Source organism: Silurus meridionalis, chromosome 4 (assembly GCF_014805685.1).
Source record: "Silurus meridionalis isolate SWU-2019-XX chromosome 4, ASM1480568v1, whole genome shotgun sequence".
Taxonomy (NCBI): Eukaryota; Metazoa; Chordata; class Actinopteri; order Siluriformes; family Siluridae; genus Silurus; species Silurus meridionalis.
The window spans coordinates 19,687,539-19,715,314 of NC_060887.1; the positions used below are offsets into that span (position 1 = coordinate 19,687,539).

The following is a 27,776-nucleotide window of genomic DNA, read 5'->3' on the forward strand; positions in this document are numbered from 1 at the left end:
TACACAGAAATATAAAGAAATACTGTACAACCTAGGTTAATAAGCATGCTACTTGTTTAGAAAACACATTTCACCCGTTACATCTCAATCAACTGTCAGTAAAGCAAATATGTCTTTAATTTATGCCTTGTCATTTTTTTTATATTTTATAATTATATTTATTTTATAATTATATTGAATGTAATAATAAGTGCTTATTCTCCTGTGCAGTCTCTTTCAGGATCAGGGATGTTTTATTGTCTAAACACGCTGGGGAAGGAATCATGAACCACTTTACAAACTTCAGTGTAAAAGAAATAATTTTATTAATTCATATATATTATTGCCACAAATGCATGTATACGGTATAATTGTTTGTGACTATGACTTGTGCAAAGCAATGCAGAGAAAAGGCAGACGCAAAAATAAATGCGTTTGCTGTAAAAGGCAAACAAAGCCTAAGGCATTCAAGAGTCATAGAAGACAGAGACTGAATACAAAGGATACTATCTAATTCCTTAGGCAAGCGTCTTCTATTCTAGAATGCAGTATGTCTTTTCATACACCTAAATTAGAGCAAAGCATTCAGTAAAGTAAAATCAGTAGAACACAAATAGACAGAATTGGGACCACACATAATAATGTACAAAGGTAAAGCATTGCTTTTTGAAAAATAATTTGCTTTACAGTATGTGAGTTGATACACATTTACAAATCTGAAAAAATGGAGACAATTAATATTTAACCTCTTCAAAGAGCAAAGTCCAGTGGGAATTGTTCTTTGGCTTTGAGCCTAATTTGAATATATGGCCGTTCCCTTCATTAGAGCTAATAAACCAGTTTGGTTTTTAAATGCTTCACACCTGTATTGAAAATTCCCTTTGGGCAAGCCACAAATCATTTCAACACTTGTGTTGTCCCTTTAATCTTGTGTCTTTGGTGTCTCCTTGAACAGATGTTTTTGACACTTTTGTTCAACAGTATGTAATAATTAGCTGTCTGCTAGTCAATGTTGTTTATAAGCCTTGCTTTTAAAAAGCACAAGAGGCTTGTTTAAGCTGATTATTAATTTTTATTTTGTAGAGAAAATATTTTGATGACACCCTAGTCAGTTCTACTAGAACCTAGAAGAATTCAAAAACCAATGACCATTTAAAGTGAACAGTTTACTTAATATATTTGATTGCAACAATAAGGCTGCTAATTAAATACAAGTACCAGAATAATATATAACCCTGTTCATTTCAGGATAGGTTGCAAAGAACCCTGACCCTAATAAATTGATTATAGTGATGAGATATGAATGAATGTACTGTATTGTGTGTTATACTAAGAAAAAGGAACTAACAAATGAGTTGTAAAAAGTGCACTTATTGTTGGGCAGGTAAAAAGCGGTTTCACTAGTGAACAGAGCTTCCCTTCTGGCAGAATGGAACAGATGTGCTTGCTGCCTGTCTGCTGGTCCGTTGGCGCTTTCCTGTCAGTAATGTGTAAAAAAATGGATTTACACATGAGTTCCCATATGTTAGCCCTGTTAGGATTCGGTTCACAGTGACCTGTGTGCCTACAGGTACAACACGTAGAATGTCTGGTCGATAGAGTGGTAGCAACTGCCAGATCCAGAATGGGAGGAAACAGGCCCAGAATGCAAGAACAATTCCCAGGATGAGGAGCAGGACTTTGGGTCTAGGAGCACGGGGTGGGTTGGCGCTACATCCTCCAGCCCAGGCCATCTGTGTCTGTGAAACCCAGTAGTGACGCCCTAAGGCTGCATATAGACCCCCAATAGCCAGGCCTGGTCCTAGGATACTGGTGCAGAATAATACACTGAGGTAAGCTTTGGAGCTTTGCTCATCCCATGCTGGAACACACAACTTGCCCTCCTGGTTTTCTCCATCTTCCAGGTGCAAAGTGATCATCATGGGTAGGCTGAGTGCCACAGCGAGGCCCCATGCCAGAACCACACGCCGCAGGCCTGAGGTAGGAGCTGAAGAGGCAGCAAGTGGATCTGCTACAGCACGGTATCGGTCCAAACTCATTGCAGTCAGTGTGAAGATGCTGGCGTGCATGGTGAGCAGGTCCAGGCTGAGCAGGAGGCGGCAGCCGAGTTCACCAAAAGCCCAATCAGATGCCAGGCTGTCATATACAATAAAGGGTGCAGTGGAGAGGTAAAGCAGATCTGCCAATGCCAGACTCAGAACCTGCATATGAAGTGAAGAAGAAGACAAGGAGGACGAAGTGGGGGAGGTATTAGGAGAGTGAGATGGGGAAAAGGTTCTAAGGCAAGCAGGAGTGAAACAGCAGCTTGATGACATACTGCCTCTCCTTCTGGGGCCCCTGCGGCGCTGAATGAGAAGCCCCAGAGTGTACAGGTTTCCCAGAATGCCCAGGAGTGAAAGGAGTGAGAGAGAAAAACAAAAAAGAGCTGTGGAGGCAACACTTGGGGAGGGATAGACTGAGGGAGAAGGGGAAGGGCTGGACAGGTTAGAAAGGAAAGAAAAGGTATAAGATGGAGCAGCGGAATAAAAGAGCGAGACAAAACCTGTGGCTTCCATTTGGAAACTTCAGTTTTAATGTTAATGAGCAAAGAATCGATAAAGAGCTTTCTGTTTCTATAGGGTCAAAATAATAAAAAGGGTAATGTTAGTACTTTATTAGAGAAAAGAGAAAGAAGAAGAAAAAGATTTTAAAAGAAAAACAGTAAGAGTAATTTGAGTAATTTTAACTATGATTTAATAACAGAAATATGGAGATATTTTATTCTTTATAGTGGGATTCAGGATTTCAGATGTCACAGACATAAATAACAAAATAATTGGAGACAGTTACTGTAGTCACAGTAATCACTGCAGTCACAAATTCACAATTTGTGCTGTATTAGTTGTTGTTTTTTTAACCTTCTGTTGTGCGCATATAAATAATCGTCTTGTTTGTATTTTTTTGTATTTTCATATATATCGTTATAGCTCTGTTTATTGTCATACAGAAATGCGCCAGATCAGTCCATTTTGCGCATTGCGCGCTCAGCCGCCGATACACCGCATCACGCGTCCTGTAAGTGACAAGCAAAATAACGTCAATATAAAGGATAAAGTATAAACATTACATAAACTTTACCATTATTTAGAAAAACTAGACCCCGAGATTAAAAAAGGGAAACGACCTTGCGCAACCAATTCACGCCACCTGGACACGTCGCCTTTATTTATTCTACACGCACTTACAGCCTGTCAAAGCTTCTCGGGTTGTGTTACACTTTCATTTTGGTCTGAGGTAAACCATCGTTGGGTTATTGATTAATTCATCAAATACTCTACATTCTCAACTTTTATATTCCTCAGCGGAATAGGATCTATGATGCATATTCTTCCCCTCTGAGTGTGTAACATTAGCTGTGAGAAATGTCTGCAAGTGCGCATTTACACTGGAGGAATTTTTGGGACACATGGTGACTCTCCACAAGCGCCTCAATAACGCTTCAGCAGGGCTACTGTAGGAATCTCTCACACACACACACACACACACACACACACACACGCGATCAAGCCCGCATTTTATAGCGCTAATTTGAAAGTGGGTGGAGCCAAATTAGGCTTGAGTGAAGACGTCATTTAGCAGAAAAGATATTTACGTTCTGTTATTTAAGGAGAAGAAGAACAAGCTTTATTCACATTTATTTCCTTATTTATTTACATTTACACTACGATTCGCGAGGGGATCATTTACCTGACACGATTTTATTAGGTATTATGCACAAATGCACTTATTATTATTATTATTATTATTATTATTATTATTATTATTATTAATCATAATATTACTCCTATTAGTTTTTGGTTTTTTTACACTTAGACAGCTTAGTGGACTGATCCATGGTAATTTAGTAACTCTGCTTAATTTCATTGCCTGATGTCAGCTTTTTAAAACCAGTATATAATAGCGCAATAAAGAAAATTCAAACGTCATTGTAAAAAAAAACCTAAAAAAACTAAACAAATCTCTTGCAATCTAATCACTGTTTGTTTAGTTCTGTATAGCACTGGATGCAGTGATCTGAAAGTCACCTAAATCTACAAGCAAAATCAACTAAATCAACACTGCTAATGATTTACCATAGAACTATTATAGACTTCATTAAAACAGTCCAGTGGCATTATGATGACACATGGCACACGCCAATAATTATTTCCTGGTTATATATTGCATAAAATCCAGACGGGAAAGTATTGAAGTAATTCGTTAAGCAAGTGAGTGTAAACTGAGATTACCTCAGGCTGCAGGGCTCAGATGGTCCAAAACCGCAAGACAAAGAGGCTTCTTCAAACTTCCTTGGTGGCTATCCATTTTAAAAATCCCGTTTGTATTTACGATATAGATTTTATGCTGGTAAAGGTAAGGGAATGTAGTTCTCGTTGACAGCTCTGGGCTGCTGAGGAAAGCTGATCACACACCTTGTTCATCTCGCAGCTTTTTCTCTGACCCATCTGATAACTCAGTGAGAGAGAGGCGGGGCTACGTGGGACACGGGGCGGAGCCTAACGAACTTAATTTAAATAATCAATTAACTACAAATGACAGGGCATTTGAAGGAAACCCTTTCTTGTTTTATACTACGTATCTCTCATGGGCAACTAAAAAACAATACCCATTGTATGGGTATATATTGTAAATCAAACCATTACCATTGCACTCGTATTAATATTATTTCAATAAATTGCAATTGCAAGAAATACACACAGCACTTTAGAGCGACAATATTACAGCATGCGTAAATAGCTTCCCCAAAATATTTATGACACATATGAAACGCCATGCCTACTTAAGCTTTAAATTATATGATTAACCCAGTATGAATAGTAACACGTTTAAAATCTATTATCCCACTAGAGACCAGCTTCAGCCCCGATTATAGGTTTAATCATGCTTAAAAAATGCTGGATAACATTCTAATATTTATAACCATTCAAGCCACAGCTCAAACCCGTTTAACCCATATGAAATATTGCATAGCACACATAAGACTAAACAGGAATACATTGCCATTAATGGAAAATAAAATTGTCCTCATCCGCATAGTCAGGCAGATGCTGTGAATCATATTTATTTCCAACTGAATTTAAAAGACATGAGAAGAAAAAAAAAGGTGAATTGGAGATGGGAGTTTTGGATTCTGTGTTGCAAAAGATTTACAGCTAGTAAAATTAAAAGCCATGGGCTCTCTGCTGGACAGGAAATATCACTTATAAAAAATAAATTAATAAGTACATTTATCTGTAATGCATACCAGACACTAAAATGTAATTACAGATGGCTTTTAACAAACTGAGATGATTTGGATGCCTATTTTTGTAAAGGTAAAATCATGCCGAAAAGTTACTTGATAGATGTACAGCAATTGTGTAAAACTATTTATAAATAACCTCTGTATTCTATACATAACGTGCATTTTATATGTACTCTGCCTTAGTTGTATTCCTAAAACACAAGAGCAAATGAATGCTGGTCGGTCCACACATGCTCTTTCCTGTAAAATGAGAATGACTCATAGGATGAAGGCAGTCCAGTGGAAAGGAACATGTGTCTAAGCCACCGACCAGAGTGGGAGAGAGAAAAAGAGAGTTATAGCTTTGTCTTCTTGTGAGCTACTGACACCAACTTCAAATTCAGTCCATGTGCCAATACACACACATACACAGAGAGAGAGAGAAAGACCAGAGAACTGCATGCATTTCATAGCCAACACACACATATCTGCACATCCAGCATACTTTAGAGCCAACACACACATCACCAACACTCTTCTACTTCACACCAGCACTCAACACCAACATTGGCAACCCTCAAAGACATCTAATCCCATGGAAGGTAAAGAGTGTGTGTTAGTGTGGCTTCATGAGCTTAGCTCGCAGTCTCGGGCTCACACAAAAAAAAAAAATTGAAGAAGAGATATTGTTGCTTTCTGGCAAAAAATTTCAGTCGCAGATTTTTATCACATCATATGCGATTGTCATGAGAACCAAGGTACAAAGTAAAGTCAGTTTAAGATGATTGCTGAATACATTATGTAATAATTTTTTAAAGTGTTGTTATATATTGTCTTATATTTAAAATAAAATTTTAAGATTATGTTCTTGTTATATGGTCTTACTATTTTGTATATGGAAATAAATGAAGGTATGAACAATGGAAGTTAATATAATGTACACATTGCATGTTCACTCAGGACTGCTGACATAGGTTTGTGTGTTCAAGGTGTCCGGGGCATGTGCTGTGTGTTTGCACACACAAGATCGACATAGACAGGCACCAAGGCTGAGACAAGAGGGAGGGAACATATTTTTCCCTGCAGGGTGTGTGGAATTTCAACAAATACCTGGCACCAGCCTGCCAAAATAGTCAAAGGAGAGAGACAGAGAGACAGAAAGACAGAGACAGACAGAGAGAGAGAGAGAGAGAGAGAGAGAGAGAGAGAGAGAGAGAGAGAGAGAGAAATAAAATGTAGAATTTTTATATAGCTGAATATGAAATAAAAAAAGGATGGGTAACTGTTTATATCATATACAAATTATATAATAAAGAATACACAAGCCTGTTAAAATTGTTTTTTATTTCCTCTCTAAATAAGTTACATATATTTGCGCAGTTCAAGTATATGAAACTATATGTCAAATATATGTAAACTGATTTAGAGAGGAATAAAAAAAAAAAAAAATGTTTTTCTGAATACAAATATTTTCTGTTATACAGATCAACATATAGACCTGAGGTATTTTACATGTTTTTTCAAAGGATTTTAGATATCTGTTGTATTTGATCACATGAATACTATATTGTGTCTGACATAAAGCCACAGCTGGTTAAATGGTCACGTCAGGTATCATGGCTTGGTAGCTTTTATTCTTGCAGCTCGACATGGAATGGCCCTATTGCGGGTGTCTCTGTGCAGATCAAAGGGTTTAAAATTCCCAAACACAAACTCCATACTGTCCAGACCCCCAGCTGGGCCTGTGTGTCTTTCAGTGCTGTGCGTTTTAGAAGTAACTTGAATTATTGCCTTATTGAAAGAATTACATCCCACAGCAAAAACATCAGTAGGCTCTTTAAATTTGCAAGTGCCCTTTTGCTTTGCCTACATTATGTTAATGAATTTTTTAAAGTGTTTGACTGTCCTCTGACAGATTTCCCACCTGTTTGACTACATCCAAACTGCAGATTTAATTAAATGGGCGGACATTTTTTGCACATGGCAAATGGTTTATTTCCTTTCTGGCTGATTAATGGTGCATACAATGAATTATTGATCCTCCGTGTCTCTGGCACTGATGTCTATATTCACTTTCTGCCAGAGTTAATTTCCTGAACCTAAGTCCTTCTCCACTGGGTTCAAGGCAAATCAGTCCTTTAACTTTCTCTCTCTCTCTCTCTCTCTCTCTCTCTCTCTCTCTCTCTCTCTCTCTCTCTCTCTCTCTCTGTTAGCATATACCTGGATAATAAGTATTATGAACTATCCAGATTAAACACTTCAAATGCTATTAAATCACCACAATTTAAAGAAAAAAAACCCCACTTAATTTATTAATAATGTAGGGTACTTTAAATGGGGTTTAAGTTCTTCAAAGATTATTTGGAGTTCTGCTTTCACCCAAATTAAAGCTGTTTTGAAATATAATTTTATGAGATGTGTCTCTGTGCCATGCAGCTTTGGCTTTAAATGTTCTAATTTTATGGCCAAAATGCTAGTAATCTTTTATTTTTGTTTTGTAAATTGCTTTAATTAATTAATTAATTAATTAATTTATTTATTCTGTTTTATTTATTTATTTGTTTGTTTATTTGTTTATTTATTTATTTATTAGGGGAGGTTAATATGACTAAAATGTTATGTTGTTCAAATGATAATTACAGTGGATCTACAACAGTTGAACAAATTAAACAATAATCATAATACCAAAAAATATCTGTAATTCATTTTCTAACTCAAACATCTTTTTGGTTTATTCCAATCAGGTAGCTTTCAGACTCACAATATATTTAGGGTAAAAGAGATTTAATAAATACTGTTTGTAATAAAAACAATATATAATCTTGTACCAAATAAATTTGTAAAACTTTGGTATAAACTTTTTTACTATATTTGGAACTCTTATTTCCCAACAGAAAATCTGTAGACATCAAAATCCATAGAAACTTAAAATAGCAATGAGTATCATCAGGACAATAAAGGGCAAGACAAGCTGAAAGTTCATAAAATTTCACAGTTTAGTAAATCGTTGTGGTTGTCATGTTACAAAACCTGCACAACTGGTGCAGAAAGAAAGCAACTGAGAAAAAATGCAGCACCTAAACTTCACCAAACATAACTAAAACTGGAATTGTGTATTGTGGTCAGACAACCAAAATTGAACACTTTGCCCATAAACATTCAGCATATTTTCTTTTTAAAATGGGCTTTGCACAAAGAAAAGCAGCTGATACTCACTGTGAAATATAGTTTGAGTCTGTTTTGTGGCTGGTTGTCCAGGAGCTCTTAGAAAGATTGATGCCATCAGGAATTCTGTTAAGTAGGCTATTTTAACCCCATAACACATTAAATGTAAAAGAAATATAAAATTTATGTCAGGCTTTTTTGCCATATGGCTGACTCTGTCTGAAATAAACAGAGTGCCCACATCCACAAATATAAGAACATAAAGGCATTTAAAGTGTTCTTTAGTGAGGAGTGGATCCAAGATTCCACTACAAACATAACCTTGTTAGGCATTACTGGAACAGCTTCAGTGCTGTTACTGTCTCCAGCATTAGATATGCTCAGGATGCTGATGTTGTTGGATGCAGCATTTTGCAGATAGCTTTGTACTGCTTAAGAATCCTTTCTTTGTTGCTTATCTATATTGCATGTGTTGGTGTTTATATATTAAATTGTGTTTTATTTTAAAATGTAATTGTACAACAAAAATAATTATTATGGTGTGATGTCTAAAGATCATTGGAACACTATATTTATTTATGGATAAATTCCAGTTTTGATGAAGGAAATAAGATTTTTAATAATGTGAGGTTCTTTCTGTCTGAAAATGGTTTACTCACCACAGATGGAAGCAATATTTACTCTGGCACATTGCATAACTGGAAGCTTTGGTGTGGGATTTTATTGAACTGCCAAATCCAATTCTTAGTTTTGGAGTTAAACTGTTCTGTGTTTCATATTAAAGTCAAAACAACTTAAAAAAAAAAAATAAAGTCTCACTAGAAGTAAACATACAGTGATAAAGTGTCAGTCAACAAAAAAAAGTCTTGTTGGGTAATAAGATGATGTGATGTGTAAATAAAATAAAAACAATGATGATGATGGTGATGATCAATGTGGTTTGAGCATCAATTTATTTTCAATAAATATTTGCAAAAGAAAAAAGAACTGCATTGATAGGGAAGCAGATTTAATTGTGCACCCATTACAAAGTACAACACCAACCTCAAAAGAAAAAATGTCTTTTAACACTACATATAGGATTAGGAAGGGATTCAAATTTCTCAGGCCTCCTACCCAGACAGAACACAGTTTACAAATGGAACATTTTCAGGATCATTAATGCTCTTCCTGAGTGTGTATCCTACACAGTTCGCTGCAAGGATAATCAGCCCTAATCTAACACACCATATCCAGCTAATCTTGGATTTCATCTGGATCTCATACGCAGTTGGAGTTGGACAGCACTGCTATACCACATGCAGGCATCTCGTGTAATTGATTAAAATCTGTGTTCATGTGTCAATCATGTGAAAATTGCTGAAAAAGAGCGGTGTTCATGGGAGTGTGCCACACAGGAAATCCTTCTCTCACTGAAATCCACTGTTTTCTAAAGTTTACTAATCACTCCCTGGTGTGATGTTTTTTTACTGCCTCAGGGCCCTGACAGATGCAGTGTGCACCAACAAATTTTTGTATGAGCAGATCCTACAGCTAGACACCAGTGTGTCTTTCTGCAGTTAATTTAAACTGACAATAAATGTGAAATAAGTGATTAACACCCCTTTAGAAATACAACACATCGCTTTCTCATCGGCTTGAGGTGATTCCAGAATTATATACTTTAAAATATGAAATCTCTGTAATATGTTAAGCATTTAAGCAGCTACATATTGCATTTCTTTTTTCTTTTTTTTTGCTAAATATTAGTTCCAAATTCATTTCCTTTTATTCTTAACCCCCTGACAGAAGCAGCACGATTTTGATTGTAATATCCAGGTCCTGCTAAATATTCAGATCTTCTTTATATACAGTTAGTTATTTTAGATGTGGTATCTGGTGGTTGACCTGGAAGTTTAACAAGCACAAGAATCAGATGCATTGATTTAAACATCCATGATGATGGATATGTTTGTGATTTTGTTACTTCACAATCTAATATTTTTCCTGAAACAAATAGTTTATTTTGTTGTAGTCTTGTAGTTTTGTAGTAATTTCTGATTTGTAGCCCAAAGATTCAGAAAGAAAAATATCAGTATATTTCTTTAAGAGAATGTATAATTATTAACTACTTTTCCATCTGATATTTATGATAATAGTAATAATGTTGCCATGTTTATTCAATGGATTACATTTCCAGATGTGTTCTGGAATAACCATTGTAATAATTTGGTTCTGTGTTTATGTTTTTTCAATCATTGACTTCAATATTTGTCATTTTGTTCAAACAGAAAAAAAACAAGAAAACTTTTAAAAATCACATTATATTTGTGATTCAGCCAAATTTCATTCCAGAGACATTTATAAGCATCTCAAAAAGAATTTGGGAAACAATTTTGTAAAAGGAAAGACGCCTTTCAAATGAATTAACTCAGACATTTGTGCAGCAATAAACTGAGCAACTGCTTTAAATCTACAGCATTTCTTAAGCATCTTTATGTAGTTTGTAAGGGAAAAGAGTTAATAAGTTCTTCTGCAGATGTTGACTTTTACACTTGCTTCTGTTATTGCAGGTAATAGCAAACCACCACAATTATGTTTTTATGAAACTATTTTCTCTTTCATTTTCCAATATGTCGAGTATGTTACCTTTCTTTAATGACACATAGGCATATGTTTGTATCATTTACATATCTTTTAAATGAACACTGGAAATTCCTAACACTATGACTAGGCTGAGTATGACATTTTCATCTTAAAGGCTTCTGCCCTCTAGTGTTCATTTAATGCTATAACAATTAGCCTTGTGTGTGTGCTGTTGGAAAATATGTTGTATGTTTAATTATTTTTGTATTTTATAATTTTCTTACGTAACATCTTACATATCAATTACAGACATGAATGCCACTGAGATAGGGGCTCTCCTCTTAATCTCACTAAACCACTCTATTCCTGCAGGAATTTTCTCACAATTCCATTTATCACATTCATTATTTTCCTCTTAATGATTTACAGTGAATTTAATGGTAAATAATACGATATTAGGTTTTCTCAGGGGCATTAATATAATATTAATGAATTTTTGAATTATGCAGTAAAAATAAAGCCTTTTCTGGGAACACGACCCAATAATAGTAAAAGATTATTTCAAAATACTAGTATGAAGTATTTTTTGAGCACAATAGCCTAATTGAACAGGACAATATTAATGGTCCTATAGAGATCTGATTAAGGCCATCAATATGTGTGGTAAAAGTGTAAAAACTCTGAATGTTTGCTTAAAATCATTTTGTAAAAACCATTCCTTCAACTGTGTATCATACAGGACAACTTTAATATGATTTATTGATGCTTTTTTTCTATTAATATTGTGCCAATAAGTATTGTTAAACTTGTTAAGTTGTTAATTGTTAAGTTTTATGTAACTAAATATCTTACCTTAATTATTTAAAAAGTGTTTATTTTAATTATTAGAAAACTTTAGTTCCTTTCTATAATATATCTGCTTTTTAATGGTATTAACAAGACAAATACAAGTTATCATTAAATGGGTCTTGATCGAATAAGATATAAGTACTGAATCTCAGCATCACCCTGATGATACCGATGTCCAATTAATAAAAGAAAATGTTATAAAAAAATATGCCCATTTGGGAGTTTAAGTTAATGTTCAGATTTTGTGTTTGTGCCAAAATACTGTACCTCACACATTTATATGTGTGGAGGGCTGGAAAAATCTATTAAGCATACAGTAGCTTTGGCCAAAAGCAAGCTACAGCCAAAAATGACAAAACATTGTGTTTTGACCAAAATGTAAACCTTCTGACAATAATATTCTTTGAAATTCTTACTGTAAGAAAACATCTATGTATTTCACCAATGTAATGTGGAAAAGTTTATATTTAGCCTACTTGCTATCCAGTACCCTGTGAATGAACCCTGGCCAATTATCCTTATGTTCTATCCCAATGTTTCCACCAGGGATGGGCATTATTTATGATGAGTGCATTTCGAATATGTATTTTAAATATAAAATAGGATTTTGAAATTTGTATTTGATAGGGTTGATAAAAATGGCTTCATATTTTGTATTGAAATGCTTTAATGTTTTGTATTTTGTCATTTTAAAATACTGTAAAATACTTTGTAAGAAGTCTTCATGATGACATCATAAAAATGCAGCTTCTGATTGGTGCCTACTCAAGTAGAAGGCACCAAGTGGTTTGCCCAGATTTGTTGAGATTAGAACAGAAAATGTATCCATATTAAAGTGGGTGGTGAAGGTAAGAAATGTGCATGCTGCCAACTTCCAAATAGGTGTCCGCTGACTGATAAATATTTAATTGCAAAATATTGTACCCTAATTGAAGTAGCTGTTTAGTAGGATCATGATTTTGATATATTATAATATTTATGAATAACAATCAAATGATTAATTAGTTAGAAACTAGTTGCTATGAATACAGATGCCATCACTTGTTTTCTTATTAATTACTTGTTTGTCATTAAGTCAGTGTTGCTGATGCAAAGTAGCCCTTCGTTACCAAACACCAAGTAACAAAATTACGATTAGACTCCACCTCTTGTCTTTTTCCTAATGCCACTGTCTCTAAACCATACAACATCGCAGGTCTCACCACAGTCCTATAAACTTTACTTTTCACTCTGCAGCTACTCTTCTATCACAAATCACTCCTGCTATCACTCTTCTCCACCCCTCCACCTTGCCTGCACTCTTCACTTCTCTAACACACTCTCCATTACTTTGCACTGTTGCTATCACACATAGTTTACTTAATCAACTGAGTGAGTGTAATGGTGAAGAGATACAGTAGATCAAATAGTCCAAATGATGGAATGTTTGTGAAAGATTTCATGCTCTCTTGTTAAAGTATTTTTTAGTATTTTTTAAATACAAAATTACATGAGTTTATTTTGATACATTGTGTGGCAGTTGTATTTTGTAGTTTATTTTTATACACTTAAAGTTGAGGTATTTGGTATTTTATTTTAGAATATATTTTGATTAATCTTTGCCCAACCCTGGTTCCCACTATAGCCTTGAGATCCACTGTTATCTGTAATTAAAGGTATAATGTTAAATATTAATGTAGTTACTGGAGTTGAATAAGTACCTTTTCGGGATAGCTCATATGTTTGTTGTTATATTTCATGTCTTTTTTTTTTATCATATTTCTTTCTATTTTTATCTTTTTTTTTTTTTTTTTTTTTAGGCATATTATTTTTTACATTTCATGTCTTTGAAGCATACAGTCTTTCAAAAACACAGAGCAGATGTTTGTTTGCTGAATATGGCACATATTTTAGGAACTTTTGAACTGCCAATCAGGAGATATTACTTAATAAAACTGTTATATAAGTTAATGTAAAAAAAAAAAAAAATGTCCTGTGTGAGGGATATGTACCATCCGGGTCATTGACCTCTTTTTAGCGTGAAAGCACATGAGTGAAAGAGAGAGAGAGAGAGAGAGAGAGAGAGAGAGAGAGAGAGAGAGAGAGAGAGAGAGAGAGAAAGTGATGCAGTGTTGCTCTCTGTCAGTCTGTACAGTTTGTAAAGTGAGTAACACCTCATACTCCTGAAAGAAGAGGAGCAGCCACACACTTCTTATACACACACACTACTCATTATTGGATATACACCGAACTGGATGCTATTTTCATGGCAGCATAAGGGGTGAGTGTCAGTACAAACTCTACATAATTCTTTCTTATAGTATTTTTTTACATATTTTTTTAAATATACCGATAAAGAGGCAAGACTTAATTGTAAGTAAAATGTGCATCTGATTAGGCATTAATACCATGATTGTAATGAATATTTTCTAAAAAAAAGAATAAAATATGGTTATTGAACGGTCTAATCTGCTGTTTATTTGTTGTTTAGGATTTAAGGCTAATGTAAATTGTATCATAATTAACATTTAAGCCAAATCAGATATGCTATGATCTGCTATGAAAACTTTAAACTCCATTAATTGTGGTATTAGGTAGTCCTAATACAAAATTCTAATACCAAAATTCTGGGTGCCTCAGGTTGACCACTGACCAGAACCAGCACTTTAACGCAGAAAATACTGAGAATTTGAACACTTGCAATGGTTGCTACAATAGACTGTAACAGACATTTATGCAGCTGATGTCAGTATTGTGACAATTTACATAAAGCTCAGTTTGTCATTTTTACTGTCAAAGTTTTTCTTTTAGGATTAACTGACATTTCCTTATTGATTCGGTTCATTTGTTATATTAGTAATGAATGAATGCAAAGCCAATTCATTATTATAACCCAATTATCGTTGAATTACAAATGTTTTGCCTGACACTACATGTAGATTACTTTAATTTTTGTGTAGCATAAGTGAAATGTTTACAAATAAAACTCATTGCCAATATTATTGCATTATGCCGTTTTCATATGCTGTACATATCCTCAGTTGGCTGCACTGAGCTTATTAGAATTGCAATTGCTCCCTGAGGCAGTGAATGTAACAGCATCTCTACTGTTGTCCTTTTCACACATCTAATAATGTCATTCATCCTTAACTTAACTGCAGATTTAGTAATCACTGTAAACTAATTTGCCTACTTTTAGGAACAGTGATTATCTATGCTTTTGTGATCACAATAATACCTGTGATCAGGTGCCCAACTATGTCTGTGGGCTACAAAGACTTATAGCCCCCGGGTTCCAAAGCTTTATTCCACCAACCCCCATATATAGGTGACAGTAATCATTTGGTTTATATTATGATTTTGTAATTAGTTTAGGTGCCATGTAAAAGTAAAAAATTTATATTGAGAGAGAGGTTACATTTTGTTTTCTATTATAATTTTTTTCTACTGTACTAATACTTGTCCTGTTACTTTCAGAATATTACAAAACATATAATATATGAATATATTAACTGGAGAATAATGTTAAGAAATTTGCACTAAATTGCATGATCATGTATTTATCATACAACTGATACATTTTTATGTGAACCCTTTAAACACATCCTATAACATACCATCATTAGTAGTATGAGAAGTGTACAGAATTGTAACTCAACAAAATTGAATAAAGATTAATATGAATATATTATTATTATTATATACAGTACGTTTCACTATTTTATTTCATTGATGATTTTGAAATTGATCTTTTTTTAAAAACTTGTACCTTCATTTCACATTACTGTCACAAACACCACAATAAAGGTCATTAACCCTGCAGATAAATAAAGGCTTTATCTGTAGGGTTCATGTGGCTTTTTAATGGCTGTTGTATTAATAAGAGTATCTTTAGATATTTTAAGATATCAAGTACTGTTTTATCATCTCCACACTTCAGCAGACATGTGATTACTTATTTTCAGTCTCATGCTTGGGTCACTCACGCATAAGCATGCCTTCACACTTCAGTTTAGCATTATTTTTATAACTCATGCTATATTGCAGCACAGGCACACACACATTCAAATGCAACACTACTGTACATGATGAAACTCTCAAGAATTCCTTCCAAATAAAAAACTTGTCAAGAGTTGGCAAAGTTCATTTTGAATTATTTAGACATTTACTAGTCATTTATTTGTTTTTTTTTTATAGTCATGAAGTGACCACAGGATTAGCATATTATGATGTTTAAACAATACAGTACTTTATCCTTCTTTAATTCTTTTTGCCTTGTACACATCAGACCTCATGTGCACTTGGCTTGTAACTAAAGTACTCAGTTCTTAAAACTGGCTCCAGACTCTACTGCTCTCACCTAGTATCATCACGTCTTTATGTGGTGATTATGTTTTTTTAATATTCTAATTTGTCATTTAATCTGTATAAAGTAGACAACATTATTTTAACAACATTACATTCCATATTGGGAAACATTTTGTACATGCATTGCTTTGCCCCATTAGTGCTCTATGGCTCAATCTGGAGCAGATCATGATTCAGTCATTAGATCTACTGGTGCCCTTGATCTGGAGAGACACAGGCAAAAATGTCTAGAAGTACATCTTTACCTTCTAATTCTTCTGCTTCTACTATGACATGAGTCTTGATTAAGTGCATTTCTTCCTCGTAAACATTATTTGCTCCTGCCACTGGAACATTGGCCTGTATCTTCTCCAGGTTCATTAGGGTTAAAATTTCTCTGTCCTCAGTGGAGTGAGTGCAGCAGTTGGAACTGAACATCTTTCCAGTCAGTAAAGTTTGGATGGGTTTCTTATAGCATAGTAACACTGGCAAACAGGGAGGAATAAAATAGAATGCTAGTTACACATGTAAGTGATTCTGTGAATACAGGGATATCCATGAGATTTCCTGACAGATTTCAGTAGAAATGATGACTGTATACAACAATATTCACAATGAGATGAGTTAAGTAGTAACTGAGCTTAAAACAAAGTATGTTAACATTTGTATCTCACACACAGAGATTCATTAATGTGTCACAATGATTCTGAAACTAAACCGAGAAAGTTTTTTTTCATGTTTATTATTGTATACGTTGCCCCTACTTTTAGGATATACAAGTGAATAAATAATTAAGCTTAGCATAATACAGAATTCTTTCAATTATGTGGAGCACTTTAATTATTTATCCTCCTCTCCTTTTACCTTATTGCCTCACTATTTTTTAATACCATTATTACATTAAAGGTGAGATTTGCTTGTTTTTGAAAGTGTCTATGACAGCTTGCTGCAAGACAACAGTTTTACAGGTCCAATCTCACAATGTATCATACACTCTTGTACCAGCCAACCAAGTTAATACCAACATGTCATTCATATGAGCACATGTTGTAATAGCTTGGGGCCAGGAGCTTTAAGGTTCTAAAATTCATCAGCTTTCCATGTTTTCTAGCTCTAGATGTGAAATAAAATAAGAGAGGGGTAGATAAAGGGCTAATCTGGGTCTTATTGAATGACATTGAAATCATATTCAGAGCTTAATCTGCCAACACAATCTTTAAACATGACTAAATATTCTATGGAAAAAGAAAGTCAATAAGGGTCAGAGGAATTGACAGATGTCACCTGAAGTTTGTTTATAAATTTTTTCTGTAAATAATGAAGCCAGAATATGCAATGTGTTTTAAAAATTATTTCATGTGCAGTCTCCAAATAGTATTCATTCTTACTTTAGCTTTATCAGTGTATTAGAAAGTAATAATAAATGGCTCAGTGAATAAGTGATTTTGACTTGTAAGAACGTGTCATTGTTCTACAAATTGAATACATGTGATTGGTTTTTTTTATGCTTCTACCACCAGATGAAGCAGATACATTACGCAGTTACTTCTGATGTAACTACTTTACTACAATACTTTACTATTATATTTCTCATTGCTGCTACTAGTGTCAGCAATTTACAAGACATTTTTGCACTAGTTCTATTTTCCACTCAGTGCTGGTTTGTTGTCTTGACTTGTTGAAATGTACTGCCCTGTGTACTTATTGTATTGTTTGCACTCATCTGACAATATACTATACTATACTATACTCTACTATATTACACTATACTATACTATACTATACTATACTATACTATACTATACTACACTATACTATACTATACTATACTATGCTATACTATACTCTACTATACTAGACTACACTATACTCTACTATATTATACTGTACTGCACTATACCCTATTATACTATACTATACTACACTATACTAAACTATATTATACTGTACTACACTATACTATATTATACTATATTCTACTATACTCTTCTACACTACACTATACTATACTAGGGGTGTCCCTGATTAAGAATTTACATAGCAGAATCAGAATTGTCAAGTCTTGGCAATTATAGTTGACCGATAGTTGAATTTTCCCCAACAAACAATGTTATATATAGCCCATTATGATAACCCTGTAAATAAAATTGTTAAAAAAAAGCTTTAAATACATATTTTTATGCATGAATAAATCAAACCACCCATGTGACAGATTTAAGTTTCACTTACTATGATCCATGACACTGGACACAGGAGCATCTTGGCAGAAGAGATTAAAATATTTAACAATGTCTGGGATACTGTGTACAGGTATATTCTGTATTCATTTAATTCTGCAAATGTATTTTTGATAGTTTTTTGGTGCATCGGTGTTGCGCTGTACTGAGAGCGTGCACGCACAGGCAATTTAGCCAGTTTTGGTTGCTTTGCTAAAAAACTTTTTCTGTGTGCTGTTTGTGAAAGAAAATAAACTACCGTATTTTCCGAACTATAAGCCGCTACTTTTTTTCCCACGCTTTGAACCCCGTGGCTTAAACAACAAGGCTGCTAATTTATGGATTTTTCCTGGGTTTTTCCCCGTTTCACAAGCTTCATGACAACCTGAGCCCCACAACATTAGACCAATGAAATTGCAGAACGGGTTCAGGTAAACCAATGAAACTCTTTATATTAAATCAGATGCGCTCCCACTGAATCGGGCCGCACCACATCATAAATATGGATGAGGTTCCTCTGACGTTTGACCTGCCGCTCACTCGGACTGTCTACAGGAAATGCGAATCATTCGTCACGCTGAAAACAACCGGGCATAGAAATACGCACTTCACCTGTGTTCTGTGCTTCACCGATGTTGATTTTTAAACACACGAAGATGCCAAAAGATAAACTCTCGAGAGAAATTGTTGTGAAAGGAAGGAGGAAGACAGTGAACAATGACTTTCTTGGTAGGCTACTGTTTAGATACACGCAGTGTTACAGACACTGTCTTTCATTAAAGCCTGTGTAATGTTCATTAGTTTCAATGTAGGAATCTGCGGCTTATAGACAATAAAAATCGTTGTTAAATTCAGTGGGTGTGGTTTATATTTGGGTGCGCTTAATAGTCCGGAAATTACGGTACTTGTTGACTACCTGGTGTTGTGACATACAAGACAAGACAAGAAAAGACACCATTTCTATGTGAATCAGATATTGAGCACCCTCATATAACCAAAATGCCATTTCATAACACCATGCCTGGACAAATCCTCCAAAATTCAAATGTGAGATTGGTAGTTGAATCAGGCTCCTTCTATCAAGGCATCAAATCTTTGATTGTTCGGGGTCACCCCATACTATACTATACTTTACTATACTGTAGTGCATAAGGCACCTAGCACCTATCAGCTGGATAAAGATACAAGAAATTAATTTTGAAACATTTAAAAAACTTAATTAGAATGAGATATTTAAAAAAATGTTCAAACTATAAGTGCATATATATATATATTTATTTTCCTATTCCTGTATATCCTATTTTTCTGTATTATTGTCTGTGTTTCCTAGATGGAAATAATCAATGGACTGTCCACTGTGTGTGTGTGTGTGTGTGTGTGTGTGTGTGTGTGTGTGTGTGTGTGTGTGTGTGTGTGTTTGTCAGATCAATGGATTGGGCAGAAAGGAATAGATAGGGCATCTACAAACCAACAAACAAAGTCCTGGGTTATGTGTACATACTGTTTGCAAAGGTCAAACTATAGGTTTACAGGATCTAAACACAATTGTTCAAGAAATATATTTCCATTTCTATCCGCTGGGCATTTCTGTGTATTTCCCAAATGCACTCTAATTAATTATATTTGAATAAACTTAAGAGAAAAGGCGTTTTGGTGAAGAACAAAAAGAACAGGTGTTTGCTATTGGGATTTTATTGTATTACTTTCTTTATTATCAGTAAATTGTTCTGTCCTGTCTATTGTGCGTTTATTCTGAGAATGTGATTATAAAGGTAATTTACTGGTAATCATTACAAATTAGTCCATCCTTATTTATTTTCTTACTCAAATAGTGTATGTCTGCTTTTGTTTGCTTTGTTGTATCCTGTTGCATGCCTTTAATAACATTTTTTTGATTGATCTGATTTTATGAAGCTATTTATTTAGAAGATCTAACCCCAAACCATGTCAGTGGTGAATCTGTGTAATGCTGATCAGTAAATTTTCAAGGTGCATTATCCAATTGGCCATAACTAATTATATTTCTGTATTCAGTTCCAGATTAACAGATGATAACACTTCCTAAAGAGAGAAACACAGAGGATTCACAGTAACTGCATATCAGCATGGGTAATTCTTTATGGGTGATCATTTTTAGTTCTTTTACTTTATTAGACTTTTCAACAAAGTATGCTCATCAGATTCACAGTAAACAGTTTTAATGTTAACTCTAGGTTTTACTTTATGTTTATTTCTATGACAGATTGAAAGGAAACAAAATTTCCATTCCTTATACCATATGGACAGAAAGAGCTGACAACAACAGAAAATAAAACCAAGACATGGATGTAGGTCACCACAAGTGTTAACATGTCAAGTGAACTTTTGCCACATTCCAGCCTCCCATTTAAAATACATTTCTCTGATCTTTTTTGTTTTGGTGATTTGCATTCCTTTTTCCAAATGTTTTTCTTGAATCCAATTTTTTTTACATTTGCTGCAGTGCTTTTTTCAATCCCCCAAGATTATTGCAAACTATACTTTAATTTAGGATTTTGATATGAAAATAATGGTTGATATATGTTTCAGGATCTTTTCAGATACTCTTTTAAATTGTACAGTATGTTTGTGAAATTTAAAAATGTGCATATAAAATATTTTAGTGCAGCATATTCTACAGTTTTTTTTGGTTGTTTTTGTTTTGTATCTGTAGCGATATTGATTATTCTCTACATGGTCTATTTTCTCTCAGCTTGCCCTTTTTAGTGTCTCTGGCCTCATTTAAACAAGCCCCTATCAGATATTAGAGAGTAAGTGTTCTCCAAAATAGCCTACATGCATGTGAACATATATTAATTATTGTTTTTTCAGAACTACTTAAACAGCTGAGTTACATGCTGTTTCAAGCTCAACATTCATTATAAGGTCATAATTCCTCTTTTTTTTCGGATATATCCTTACTGTTTTTTTATTTTTATTTATTTGTTTTTTTTGTTTGTTTTTTTAAGAAAAAATGTTTTCCCCTTGTTGTTATATATAAATTTGATTGCAAAACATAAAAAACCCTTTTAGATGAATATAGCTCTTTTTTTTGTGTGTCCACATTTCCCTATTAATTGATGTTTTAATAAGTATTTTTTTTGTAACCTGTATTTTTCTTAACAATTTTGTTTCTTTCACTCAGAGCATCGGCGTTCTATCTAAGGTGGGGTTAAACAAAAAAATACTGTTTATACTGTAACATTGGGCTTTTTCTACTCAAACAAAATCATAGAACACAATTCCAGATCTATGAATTTATTTAGTTGAGTAGTTCTTGTGTATGTGTATTTCACCTTCTTATATTATGGTCATTTCGTTTGATTTTGGTAGCTTTGTGTGTTTACTGGGACCTGTATGGACCACACCTGTCAGCTGAACTCACCCAGTGAGTAATGGTCACACTACACACTATTAAAATGCTATTTCATTGTGAGGCTAAAACAAACAGCAGTAAAATAAGGAATATGTTCGCATATGAGGTATTATAGTGATTTCATGTTTGTGATGTGTTATTAAACAACTTTCGGTCCTGCAAAGGAATGCAAAGAAGTCTCAGAGGGTTTGTATAGGCATGCTTTAGTTTTTTTTTCTGTTTTTCTTTTTTTGCCCTTAACTGTAATTTACCATTTGTTTCCCATAAGACATTACACTGTTTTCTATGCTTCTCTTGGTTTGCTTTACCCTTGTGTTATTCGTTGTATTTCTTTTTTTGTGGTCTTTAGTGTGTTCTCGTCCTGTCTGAAATCACGCCGTATGTTTTCTTACCTTCAGATTCCTTTGATGTCTCAGCTTTTATTTAAATGCAGCGATATTTCTATTAGAATTTATTCTAAACTCCAGTGAGATAATAGAATTATTACTTGTATAGGATACTGTTAATTCTGCTCCTTAAGTCATATTGTTGATTGTTTTTTTTCCCAGCTTCTTGGTTACAGTTCTTTTCTGATTGTCTCTGCATCATGAATGATCAATATTTTCAATATTCGCAGGCAATATTTTCAGACGTAAAGAAAAACTGACTTGGATTTGCTTTGTATATCACAAACAAAAAACATATTTTGATCATTTGTTAAGGTCATAAGGTTTTTTTTGCAACATGAGGATGAACTCTTTTTTTTAATATACACTACAAACACACATTTCTATGTTTATATGCACATATACAAAACCTGATGAAACAGTTCTTTACTGTGTATTTTCCATAGACTCATCACTTTTCTCATTTTGCATAGACAGATACACACACAAACCCTCAATTATGGGGGCTGCACGCATCAAGCGACGTTTCAGTGCTGTAGTAGACACACCTCTTAATGAGGAAGAAGTTATGAACCTGGCTCAGAGTGATGATGTCACTGGGGCCTGTACAGGAGATCTCCCTTCTCCAAATTGCAATGGCAAGCTGCTTAACCAAAACAATGAAGATCCAGTTAGGCTCCCTGAGCGAAATGAGGAAGATGATGATAATGATGATGATGATCACAATGAAAGTTATGGAGGAAGGTGGAGAGGAAGAGAAGGAGGCTGTGGCTTCATGCTTGAAAGTGTGACTAGAAGAGAAGTTGGTTGGGAGCGAGTTGAAAGAACTTTCTCAGTCTCCCCTTCCTTGTCAACCCCTCTCACTGCCCAATCTCACTTTCGGCCTCATAGTCGATTTGTGGGCAAAGATGGCCGCTGCAACATCACTTTTATCAACATGAACAAGAAGAGCCAGCGGTACTTCACAGATCTCTTCACTACCTGCGTTGATATTCGCTGGCGTTGGATGCTGTTGGTCTTCGCTCTCTCATTCTTGCTCTCCTGGCTTCTGTTTGGATTGGTCTTCTGGCTCATTGCAGCTACCCATGGGGACTTAAAGCCCTTACAACCATCTTTCATCACCCCCTCCTCCTCTTCCTCAGCTGCTTCATCGTCTTCTTGGGCTTTACCAGAGCAAACGGTGGATCATTCTGCAGGTTTGCTGGAGCCTGAGGAGCCGCTGGAGCCTGACCACTGTTTTCAGCAGGTGAACAACTTTATGGCAGCCTTCCTTTTCTCTCTGGAAACACAGACTTCTATAGGCTATGGCTTCCGGAGTGTAACAGAGGCCTGCCCCCTGGCGGTGTTTGCTGTCGTTATGCAGTGCATTGTGGGCTGCATCATCGACGCTTTCATCATCGGGGCGGTCATGGCCAAGATTGCCAAGCCCAAAAAGCGAAATGAGACCCTGGTCTTCTCAGATGTGGCCGTGGTAGCTATGAGGGATGGGAAGCTCTGCATGATGTGGCGAGTGGGAAACCTGCGCAAAAGTCACTTGGTGGAGGCTCATGTACGAGCACAGCTGTTGAAGGTGAGACAAAGAGATGCATGACACAGAATGTAAATTACTTTTTTGAATTATATAAAAGCCTGTTTTGAAATTAAGCTTTTCACATTTTGAAGTAGAACTGAATAGTGTTTGAATGAGTTAGAGCCAAAGTCAAAGAGAGATGGACATCTGGATACTTGCTTGGGTTGGTAAATAAGAGCTTTTTTGAGAGGGATTCATTTCTCATTTGTAGGGAGATTAACTTAAACTTTATTGTGTGTGTTTGCATGTGTGTGTGTGTGTGTGTGTGTGTGTGTATGGTTCGTTGCATTTCCAATTAGATGTGTGTGTGCTTACTGTGATTAAAGTTTTATTGTGCACCTGTTTTATCACAGTATGTGTGTCTATGGTCAGCTGCAGAATTTTGCACCCTTTATAATAGCATAATTTATAATAGCATTTACAAGTAAAACCAGATAGGAAAAAATAAATATTTTTAAATATTGCAGTGAGAATTTTGCTACAAAAAAAAGGAAAGCCTCTCATTTTATGGAAAAGGAAATGTAAGAAGATTCTCCAGTTGTTTGCTTAGAATCTTGTGTAAAGTATTTTGCTTGTTCTCTAGTGTCTCTAAATTGCAGAAAGAAATTACTGTTTGTAGTATCCTTTTCTTGCTCTGTAATACTGAAGGTGATTGTTTATGAATGATATCCAATTACAGATCATGCACTAGTAAAATGAGGTAATTTATCCTGTAGGCAAGGGTGACCCCAGAGGGAGAGTTTTTACCTTTGGACCACAAGGACATTAATGTGGGCTTTGACAAAGGAACTGACCGGATCTTTCTGGTGTCTCCGGTGACCATTGTGCATGAGATTGACGAGGAGAGCCCTTTCTTTGAGATGGACCGGAGGATGCTAGAGTCAGATGAGAACTTGGAGGTCGTGGTCATTTTAGAGGGCATGGTTGAAGCCACCGCCATGACCACACAGTGTCGCTCTTCGTACATTGCCTCTGAGATTCTCTGGGGTCACCACTTTGAGCCTGTGCTATTTGCAAAGAAATCTGGCTACCAGGTATGACAAATGATGGGAACTGACTACATGATTAAAATAAAAAAATATATTTGCTGTAGATTAAATTTTTATCAATATTAAATTTGAAAAACACAATTATTTTTGCAATATTGATCATTTTGAATTTTTAGGATTTTTTTTTTTTTTTACTAAGAATTTTTTGCAGTGCTCCACATCACTGTTTTCTCCGTCTCTAGGTGGACTACTCTTACTTTAACAAGACATATGTGGTCCCTGAAACCCCATCCTGCAGTGCTAAAGAACTAGCTGAGAAGAAGTATATCTTGGGCTCCCATTCCTCTTTCTGCTATGAGAATGAAGTGGCTCTGCAGCTCTCCTCCTCTGCTCTTCCCTCCCCCAACACCATCTCTCCATCCCCCTCTTCCCCTCCTTCGCCTTTTCTTCTCACTCCTAGAGGAGGCACCTGTACTAAGCAACCCGCATACACACACTCTCACTCAACACAGGGGTCAAAGGGCACTGGGCGCAGTGGGGATTTAGGGTTACAGAGAGTGTGAATAGGGAACATAGAGAGAGTCAGTGGCAGTCAGTGGCAGTAAGGTTTAAATAAGACAGGGAGAAAGTTGACACAAAGGAGAAACATTTCTGACAGGAAACAGAAAAGGGAAAGGAACTGATTAATGCCCAGGGGTCAAAATAAGGAGAAGCAATATACGTTAGAGAAAAGTTTTAAATAGCAGAACTATTGTCTTGGCTGTGACAGAAAGAAATATAAAAAACTTAAATAAAAATATCAACTTAATTGAAAACATTTGGTCTGTATTAGGAGAGTTAGAGAAAGCACAAGAGCACAAGAGTTCTGGATAAACTAAACAAGTGCATTTCTCACTTCCAGATATTAAGTATAACTGACTAAGGATTTGTTCAGGGGTGTCTAAAAAAAATTGCACAAAAGATGGAGATTTGGTTTTGAAACAAACGTTGAAAGGATTAAAGCAGTTTGGGAGAGTGAGAAAGTGATGCATTTGGGGAGGGATTCAGAGAGTTATTTTAGGATGAGGAAGGTTGCAGCACTGCCCCACTTGGCTGACTGGGCTTGGCAATCTTTCAAAATCAGTGTCACTTATGTCTGAGTTCCAGCAGTGGCACAAATACACAATAGTGATCCCTTATGGCAGTAATAAGTAACTGCACCTGCGAATGGAAGCTTATTTAGATAACAGGTCAAAGTCATGTTTCAAAACTGATGATGCTGAGACATGGAATGCACAAGTCTGTGGGAGAAAACCACATTTGCACAATACTGTACACTCACAGGACAGTATTATTAAGGATACATGGAACAGAATGAACAGCAAATGGACAAAATCAAAACTTTCCATAGGTGTGCACGGCAGCATATAGAGAAAGTTTTAATGCGCAGCCTCTATGGACAAGCAACTTATTTTCTCATTTACTGAGTTATTCACTATTAGCATGATGAAGTTTTGCAAGACAATGTATTAACACCAAAACTGGTTAGGCAAAGGCAAAGATGGTTTGTAGGAGTGGTATATTCAATGTCAAATTGCATTTTGTTCAGTATCATAATGTTATGTTCAGGCCAGATGGGAAAAAGGAACTAATTACAATGCTAATAGCAGATGTAAAGCTTAACATGTAAATTACACTGAATCTTTGATACTTACCTTGGGCAAACTAAACATACTGTATGTTTATGCATGCAATTATTTAATAACTACACATGATTTTTAATTTAGACAAAATAAATGAATGTTGAGATGTTGCCTGTTGTAATGAGAAAGCACACTTGATCTTCATTCAGGATATTAAAAAATACAACTATTCAGGGTTTAGCTAAACAACTTTTGCAGATCTGGCTGACTGCGTTGTTACTTTTTGCACTTCAGTGAAGGACTTTTGTCCATTTAGAAATCAATAAACAGTGTATATAAACATTTACTGCTCTTTTTTTCAACTATTGTTATGCTTTGTTACCTTTGGGACTGTTGCTGACGAGGTGGGGAAATGAACTCTGTTATACATTTACTTTTAAATATATTTTGGGTCAAGTAATTTTGCACCTTTCATCAAATGCAGTGTACAAGAACAAGCACTTAATTCAGTCAACCCTGCATCTTATTGTAACAGAGATTTGCTCATGTAATTTCCTCTGCATTCACACTGTATAACAAAATTTACACTGTATAACAAAAGTAATTGTATTTTAGAATTAATGCTTGATTAAATTTCTAGATAAAAAGCACTGAACATGTTTGTTGTCATGATATTTGTTTGTATTTTACTGTTTATTTTGTCCTATGTCTGTTAATGTGTGTTTGTGTGTGTGTGTGTGTGTGTGTGTGTGTGTGTGTGTGTGTGTGTGTGTGTGTGTGTGTGTGTGTGTGTGTGTGTGTGTGTGTGTGTGTGTGTGTGTCTCCACCACCTAAACACAACATGGCTCTTACTCTAATGTATTTTTCCTAATGTACAACTGACATGTTGTTAAAAAAAAACATTGTGGTGAACAAATCTCCAGCAGATTTATAACACAAAAAAAACATTGGTTTTATGCAGTTTATTGTTTATCATGTTGTTGTTGTTTTTTATTAACAAGCAAAACATTAAAAAAACAGAAGCATCAGGCATGTGTGTTCACTCTATCTTTGGGACAGAGCTCCTGAAACAGACTTATTATCTCTGTAAAAAAATTCAGCCTTACAATATAATTGGTTTAGGTTTATTTATTTATTTTAACTAAACTTTAGACTAAAAGGGGCTTCGGCTAAAATGTCCAAGAATGCTTTGAAGGACTGAATTAATGAAGCTTGTAAGATATATTATTTGGTAACAATCTAAGAAATGTTTATGATGAGGATGATGATTGGTATACTACTACTAGTACTACTGTAATAATATAATATTTAATAATAATAATAACGATTATTATTATAATGGTTATTATTATTATATTATAAATATTAGTATTATTATTACTACTACATTATTTAGTTTATTCCTACTATAATCCTAGCATATCTTAACATATAGAGGTTTTATTATCTGAA

The 27,776-nt window shown here is 34.9% G+C and overlaps 2 protein-coding genes across 14 annotated transcripts; one reads left to right on the forward strand and one right to left on the reverse strand.

Annotated features, from left to right (window-relative positions):
• Positions 1–331: 331 nt before the first annotated feature.
• Positions 332–18,389, reverse strand: uts2r3 (urotensin-2 receptor 3). 4 transcript variants are annotated; one of them, XM_046847924.1, is made up of 2 exons: positions 18,377–18,389; positions 332–2,628 (listed from the first exon to the last, which is right to left on the reverse strand). In XM_046847924.1, exon 2 carries the CDS (start codon positions 2,532–2,534, stop codon positions 1,380–1,382), a length of 1,155 nt encoding a protein of 384 aa, XP_046703880.1. In that variant the 5' UTR covers positions 2,535–2,628; positions 18,377–18,389; the 3' UTR covers positions 332–1,379. The 4 variants fall into 4 exon arrangements, 3 of the variants coding, with proteins under 3 accessions (XP_046703880.1, XP_046703879.1, XP_046703878.1); XM_046847923.1 differs by lacking the exon at positions 18,377–18,389 and adding an exon at positions 8,459–8,623; XM_046847922.1 differs by lacking the exon at positions 18,377–18,389 and adding an exon at positions 4,248–4,438.
• On the forward strand, positions 13,927–27,042 carry kcnj14 (potassium inwardly rectifying channel subfamily J member 14). 10 transcript variants are annotated; one of them, XM_046847918.1, is made up of 9 exons: positions 13,927–14,081; positions 20,398–20,472; positions 20,606–20,690; positions 21,095–21,267; positions 21,527–21,547; positions 21,715–21,769; positions 22,617–23,713; positions 24,430–24,747; positions 24,945–27,042. In XM_046847918.1, exons 6-9 carry the CDS (start codon positions 21,739–21,741, stop codon positions 25,263–25,265), a joined length of 1,767 nt encoding a protein of 588 aa, XP_046703874.1. In that variant the 5' UTR covers positions 13,927–14,081; positions 20,398–20,472; positions 20,606–20,690; positions 21,095–21,267; positions 21,527–21,547; positions 21,715–21,738; the 3' UTR covers positions 25,266–27,042. The 10 variants fall into 10 exon arrangements, with proteins under 10 accessions (XP_046703874.1, XP_046703875.1, XP_046703876.1 ...); XM_046847919.1 differs by having other exon boundaries at positions 21,095–21,152; XM_046847920.1 differs by having other exon boundaries at positions 21,214–21,267.
• Positions 27,043–27,776: the final 734 nt, after the last annotated feature.